Here is a 7,387-nt window from a genome sequence, read left to right as displayed (position 1 = left end):
CACCTCATTTTCTGTGGTGGCTATGGAATAGAAATTAAGGGGAAATTTCTCCTGTTGGACATACAATGGATATAGAAAAGAATCACCCCTCTTTAAAAATCAAATTTGTTGTTTTGCAGCATGAAATGAAGACAGACAGTTTTTGTTTTATTCCAGCTGTATTTACTTATAGCATCCAAGTGAAAGATATACCACCAGCATGTCAGAAAAAAAACAGAATCAGTGAGTTGGAAAAGATCGCACAACCCCTTGTGTCAGTAAAATCTAGATGTGAAAAGTTAGTAGAGAGACATATCCCAACAGACCAAAGGCCGGAATTAAAGCAAAGGGGGTCCAACAACATTCTGACACAAAGGGGTGGTTCTTTCTACAACGCAGTGCTTCTGTTTAGTTTTTTGGTAACATGTTGGTGTTTTTGGCTGGCATGTTCTAAGAGGGGGTGTTACCGGGGATCCCCAATAACAGCCAATGTAAGAGGGGATGTTACTGGGGCTCCCCACTGGCAGGTAATGTAGGAGGATGTTTCTGGGGCTCCCCACTGACAATCATTGTAAGAGGGGATGTTACTGAGACTCCCCACTGACAACCAATGTAAGAGGATGTTACTGGGGCTCCCCACTAACAGTCAGTGTAAGAGGGGATGTTACTCTGGGGTTCCCACTAACAGTCAGAGTAAGAGGGGATGCAACAGGGGGAAGACTCTGATGTAGGAGGAAACTTTAATGTAAAGGGGAACTCTAAAGGAGCCCTGCATCTGTCTTCATTTAAGGCTCCAAAGCAACTGAATGTGATTATTTTAAGGGGGTGATTCTTTTCTATAACCACTGCAGGTGACAAAATTGGTGGGTTATATTAACCCGCTCCTTCTTTATCAAAACTAAAATAAATATTCTACAGCCCTACATAGTTTTTTTTTCTTTTTAACGGGCACTTTTTTCATTAATTTTTTAAGAGCTGGGTAGCTGCAATTGCAACTCTGAGTCAATTTAAATGTGATTTAAATTGTTTTCTTTTTTCTTTAAAAAAAAAATGTAATTTTTGCTGCAGCATGTTCTATACATGATACAGATGCACCACCTAACAGGCAGACTAAGGGGACCCTCCAGGCACTATATTACAAGGATTTTTTTATTTTATTGTTGCACTTTAAGCATCATTAAAATCACTGCTCCTGAAAAAACAATAATTTTGCAGTGCAGCCACATCAGTGTCCTGATCAGCCATGCCAGTGCATGCACACTAGTGCATTCTCATCAGTGTCCTGATCAAGCACTTTGTGTAAAAAAAAAAAATGTTTCCATTTTCTTTCCAAATTTTCCAAAAACTTGTGGCAAAAAAATGACATGTTTAAAAATCATCAAGCCACATAGAAAATACCTTGGGGTGTTTGCTTTCCAAAATCGGGTAATTTTGTCAGTGTTTCCACTGTCCTGGTGCTCCAATGTGGTAGGTAGTCAGGAAAGTAGATCAGCAATTTAGGTGTAATTTAGGCGCCTTGAAAGCCCAAAGGTGCTCCTTGGATTTTTGAACCCTGTATGCATCTAGGCTGTGAAAAAGGCCCACACATGTGGTATCACCATACTCAGAGAGTAGCAAAATGTATTTTGGGGTGTAATTCTTAGTATGTGCATGCTGTGTGTTAGAAATATCTTAGGAAATTTACAACTATGTGTAAAAAATATGTTTTTATTTTCTTTCCACATTTTCCAAAAATTTGTTGCAAAAAAATACATGTTCAAAAGACTCATATTGCCACATAGAAAATACCTTGGGGTGTTTGCTTTCCAAAATGGGGTCAATTTGTAAGTGTTTAAACTGTCCTGGTGCTCCAGAGACTTCAAAAATGTGATCTATAATATATGCATAATTTATGCTCCTTGAAAAGGGTAAAGGTGCTCCTTGGATTTTTGACCCCTCTGTGCATCTAGGCTATGAAAAAGTCTCACATTTGTGGTATCCCCTTATTCATAAGAGGTAGTGTAATGTGTTTTGGAGTGTAATTGCAAGTATGCGTAAGCTGTGTGTGAGAAATAACTTGTTAAAAAGACAGTTTTGTGAAAAAAATACAAATTTTATAAAATGTCTTCATTTAACATAGAACTGTGGGAAAAAATTTACAACTTCAAAAAGTTCACCATGCCTCCTAGTAGGCAACTATTATCTTGGATAAAGTATTAATATTGGATTAAGTATTACACTTCTGCTCAGCACTTCAGCGAATGCACAAAGCATACAACTGCAAGCCAACAGACAGACTACAGGTGATCTGAGACTCTATACTGCTTTTCCATCTCACATTCAGTTTACATCGCAATCTCACCACCCTGTATTATGCAATCCCTAATTCTCCTTCTCATGTTTGCATCCTCTCTCCTAAAACTTTCTCTCCTTCACCCCTCATCTCCGCCCCACAGCTTGTATATATCACCCTCACTCCTATCTTCACCTTTATACTGCACTCATCAACTCCTGCTGATTCTGAACCCACACACCAATAAATCCTACGGGACACTGAGATGTGTCCCCCCTCATAAATCATACTCCCATATCACCTCCCTCACCCTTTTGCTTCTCCTAACCTCTGGAGATATTTCCCCAAATCCTGGACCCCCATCATTTACCTTTGGCAGACATACCCATCACCCCCTATCCTCTGACACCAGCCGAAATCCACACAACCTGGTTTCTATTCCTCTTCTGCCTCAAGCCAACCTCCCCTTCTCCTGCGCCCTCTGGAATGCCCGCTCTGTTTGCAACAAACTCACCTCTGTCCATAACCTATTTATCACAAACTCCTTCAACCTGCTTGCAATTACTGAGACCTGGCTTCAAGAATCTGACTCTCCTTCTCCTGCTGCCCTCTCCCATGGTGGTCTCCTGTGGACTCACTCTCCCAGGCCTAGTGGACGGAAAGGAGGTGGGGTTGGAATTCTGCTTTCCCCTCAAAGCACTTTTCAGGTTCTTCATCCACCGCCTTCTCTGTCTCTCTCCTCATTTGAAGCTCACTGTATTCGTCTATTTTCTCCAGTTTCGTTGAGAATTGCTGTGATCTATCGGCCTCCTGGACCGGTATCAGGCTTCCTTGATGACTTCTCTGCCTGGCTACCCTACTTTCTCTCTTCTGAAATTCCCACAATCATTCTTGGAGACTTCAACATCCCTGTTAATCTTAACACTCCTGCTACTTCTAAACTTTTGAGCTTAATCTCCTCTTTTGACCTAAAACAATGGACACATGCTTCTACTCACTCTAATGGCAACAGCCTTGACCTCATGTTCTCCTACCTATGCACCCCTCACAACCTCTCCAACATTCCATTCCCTCTCTCTGATCACCACCTCATTAGTTTCAGTCTCTCCTTGTCCTCCTCCTTACCTTCCAACTACCGAACAATTACCCGTAGAAACCTTCGCCATCTGAACCCTTCACTTCTTTTTTCTGCTACAGATGGTCTCTTCAACACAATCTCATCCCTCTCCTGCCCCAACATGGCCACTTCTGTCTACAACAGTTCACTGTCATCTACCCTGGATGCTTTGGCCCCCCTCACTACACACAGAATCAGGCCCCGACCGCTTCAACCCTGGCAGACAGACAATACCAGAAGCCTCAAAAAACGTAGTCGTGCTCTTGAGCGTCTGTGGCGTAAGACTAAGTCACAGCAAGATTTCTGTCAATATAAATCTGCCCTCCAAAAATACAGTTCCTGCCTCCACACTGCCAAACAGACCTACTTTATCACTCTCATTAACACCCTCTCACACAGTCCCTGTCAACTCTTTTCTACCTTCAACGCTCTACTTCGTCCTCCATTGTCTCCACCCACTAACTTACTCACTGCCCAAGAGATTGCCAATCACTTCAAAAATAAGATCGATACAATTCGTGAAGAGATTTTTACACTAAAGATATCTCCCTCACCTTACACACCTTGTCCTCCTGCACAATCAATACTTCCCTTGTTTAACCCAACTACTGTAGAGGAAGTGTTACTAAAATTTTTTCTAATGCCCACCTAACTTCCTGCCCCCTGGACCCTGTTCCTTCTCAAATACTACGGTCACCCTCTGACTCTATCCTACACTCTTTAACTCATATCTTCAACCTCTCCCTCTCCACTGGGATCTTCCCCAGCTCTCTAAAACATGCGCTAGTAACTCCCATACCAAAGAAAGCCTCGCTAGACCCCTCCAATCTTAATAACTTAAGACCCATCTCCTTACTCCCTTTTGCTTCCAAGCTCCTTGAATGTTTAGTCTACAACCGCCTGAGCAAGCACCTCATTGAGAATAACCTCCTTGATCCCCTTCAGTCTGGATTTCGCCGGCAACACTCCACAGAAACTTCTCTCCTAAAACTTACAAATGACTTACTAACAGCAAAAACCAATGGTCACTACTCGATACTCTTACTCTTGGACCTCTTGGCTGCCTTTGATACTGTTGACCACCCCCTCCTTCTCAAAAAACTCTGTTTGCTCGGTCTCCGTGACTGTGCTCTCCACTGGTTCGAATCTTACCTATCTCACCGCACCTTCAGTGTCACTTACAATTCCACTTACTCCTCTGCAACTCCTCTTACTGTTGGGGTCCCCCAAGGTTCTGTCCTTGGACCACTACTATTCTCAATCTATACCTCCTCCCTGGGTCAGCTAATAGCCTCCCATGGCTTCCACTACCATTTCTATGCTGATGACACCCAAATCTACCTCTCTACCCCTCAGCTCACCCCATCAGTCTCCTCCCGCATCACTGATCTACTAACAGACATATCAGCCTGGATGTCTCACCACTTCCTCAAACTGAATCTATCTAAAACCGAGCTCATAATATTTCCTCCTCTACGTGCCCCTTCCCCAGAATTCTCTGTCAAGATCAATGGAATAACTATTAGTCCTTCCACACATGCCAGGGTGCTAGGGGTAACCCTGGACTCTGCACTGTCCTTTCAGGCTCACATCCAATCCCTGTCCAAATCATGCCGCTTTAACCTCCGCAACATCGCTAGAATACGGCCCTTTTTAACCAATGACACCACCAAGCTCTTAATTCACGCCCTGGTTATCTCTCGCCTCGACTATTGCAACTCCCTCCTCATTGGATTACCCTTACATAGATTATCCCCCCTTCAATCCATAATGAATGCAGCTGCAAGACTTATCCACCTTACCAACCGTTCAGTGTCCTCCAACCCTCTCTGCCAATTTCTTCATTGGCTTCCACTCACCCAACGAATAAAATTCAAAGTGCTAACAACAGTTTACAAAGCCATCCACAACTCTGCCCCCAGCTACATCACTAACCTGATCTCAAAATATCAACCTAGCCGCTCTCTTCGGTCCTCCCAAGACCTCCTGCTCTCTAGCTCCCTTGTCACCTCTTCCCATGCTCGCCTCCAGGATTTCTCCAGAGCTTCTCCCATTCTTTGGAACTCTCTACCCCAATCTGTCCGACTGTCCCCTAATCTATCCATCTTTAGACGATCCCTGAAAACCCTTCTCTTTAAAGAAGCCTACCCGGCTACTAACTAATAACGCTGTTTCTCTTGCTCCATCAGCGCATCCCCCACAGCTATTGCCTTTTGTATCAATTGACCCTCCCTTTTAGATTGTAAGCTCTAACGAGCAGGGCCCTCTGATTCCTTTTGTTCCAAATTGTAGTGTAACTGTAATGTCTGCCCTCATTTTGTTAAGTGCTGCGCAAACTGTTGGCGCTATATAAATCCTGAATAATAATAATAATAATAATAGTAAATACCTTGAGGAGTCTACTTTCAAAAAAGGGGTAATTTGGGGGGTCTTTGTACTATTCTGGCATTTTAGGGCCTCAAGAATTTAAATAGACAGTACTTTAGGATTGATCGATTTTAGCGTGTATAACTTTTTACTAAATATTATTCACTGATTTGGGTTATTTTCACAAAAAAAAAAAAACCACTGACCCTCTGTCTGGACAGTGCTGATTGGCCCTGTGCTGATCACATGCACAAAAAAACTCTCTAGCAATACACACCAAACTGAGCATGAGCAGAGTGACTCCAAAGGCTCTGTTCTGTCAGGAGATGGATTGGGGACAGTGGAAGAAGGAGAGAAGACAGGATCAAGCAGCCTTTTTACACAATGCGGAGGATTAAACCATTAGGATCCACAATGAGTATAACAAACAAGCTCTACTGCATATAAAAACTGATTTTACTGCTTTGGGTTTAGTAACACTTTAAGTATAAGGTCTTCTGCATACTGGACATTTTTCTGCTGCTCCTTGAGACGTCTATTGTTTATTTTTCTGCCTCTAAACACCCCTGCATGTTAGCTTATGTGTGCATGCACACATAGGCTTTAGAGGAGGCTAGAGGTAATGGTATTTTGAGGAATAAATTATTATTCTGGCCAATTAAATGAACTAATGCCCAAGCGCTTGACGCACCTAAATGCATTACACATATTTACAAGCATTAGGTGTTTTTTTTTTTCTTTTTTGCCAAAACAAAACACCAATGCCAGGAAAAGTGCATAGGAGAGATAGCAAAACGCCCATTGTGTGTGAGACCTAAGGAGTAGGTAGGTGGTTCAACTTGCATCAGTCTACCAAAAAATAAATATGAGTGATGATTGGACTGACATTTTAGATCCGCAACACTCATAAAGATTAGATGCTCTTTGGCTGAAAATAGTGCCAGAACTAAGAGTAAGGATTTGGTTTACTAGAAAAGCATGCATCCAGGGATAAATGCCTGGAATGCAGAGTGCCTGCGTTCTGGGCATTCTTCCCTGGGTGCATTACCATCCTAAATGATAGTAGCACTGAGTGCACCATCCAGCCCTGTCCTGGCGCAGCAGCTGTTGGCCCGCCAAAGACTTTTACATGCTGGTGGAAGCAGGTCTGGTTGGTGCCCATCTGCCTTTCACCTGCACCTAAACACTGCAGTCAGATATACTGGGGCTAAATGCTCAGTGTGCCTTAGGCCTTAATGAATTTGGTGACGCTATTTTTACCTTATTCATTCAATCATGCATGAGCAAAAGACCTATATGGTACTATTCTCTTACCCATGATTTAGTATTTAAAGCACACATAATATCATCCTATTCACTAAGCTATGACAAAATTTACTTTTAAACGTGAACGTTCTATATTACTTTAGTAAATTTAGACACCATCAACTGGAAAACTTTAAAGAAAAAACATATTAGAATGTCATGAAAATTTTGGGCAGTAGACTACTGTTCCCTGATATTAGTGGTTTACATTAGGGGTATACAATGTACGTTTGACATCAAATCACACACACACATCATAGGTTGAACTGGATGGACTGATGTCTTTTTTCAACCTCACAAACTATGTAACTATGTAGTGCCGCATTAGAAGTGTACTATGCATATAC

At 42.4% G+C, this 7,387-nt stretch overlaps 2 protein-coding genes across 2 annotated transcripts in view; one reads left to right on the top strand and one right to left on the bottom strand.

Annotated features, from left to right (window-relative positions):
• Positions 1 to 480: 480 nt before the first annotated feature.
• LOC309548245 (uncharacterized protein) lies at positions 481 to 6,652 on the top strand (the record flags this gene model as incomplete). The annotated part of the gene is made up of 3 exons (XM_082248196.1): positions 481 to 506; positions 2,517 to 3,162; positions 6,629 to 6,652. 3 exons carry the CDS (start codon positions 481 to 483, stop codon positions 6,650 to 6,652), a joined length of 696 nt encoding a protein of 231 aa, XP_082104322.1.
• Positions 6,653 to 7,209: 557 nt separating this feature from the next.
• LOC309545982 (matrix metalloproteinase-18-like) overlaps positions 7,210 to 7,387 on the bottom strand; it is a 320,845-nt gene continuing 320,667 nt past the window's right edge. Inside the window, exon 11 of the mRNA XM_082245447.1 lies at positions 7,210 to 7,222. Within this exon, the coding sequence (XP_082101573.1) occupies position 7,222 (1 nt within the window). The 3' untranslated portion in view covers positions 7,210 to 7,221. The remainder of the gene's footprint in view (positions 7,223 to 7,387) is intronic.

The sequence above is a fragment of the Pelophylax lessonae genome, assembly GCF_965119305.1.
Source record: "Pelophylax lessonae genome assembly, chromosome: 2".
Lineage (NCBI taxonomy): Eukaryota > Metazoa > Chordata > Amphibia > Anura > Ranidae > Pelophylax > Pelophylax lessonae.
The sequence above is the reverse complement of the archived record's forward strand: the minus strand, read 5'-3'. Positions and strand labels throughout refer to the sequence as shown.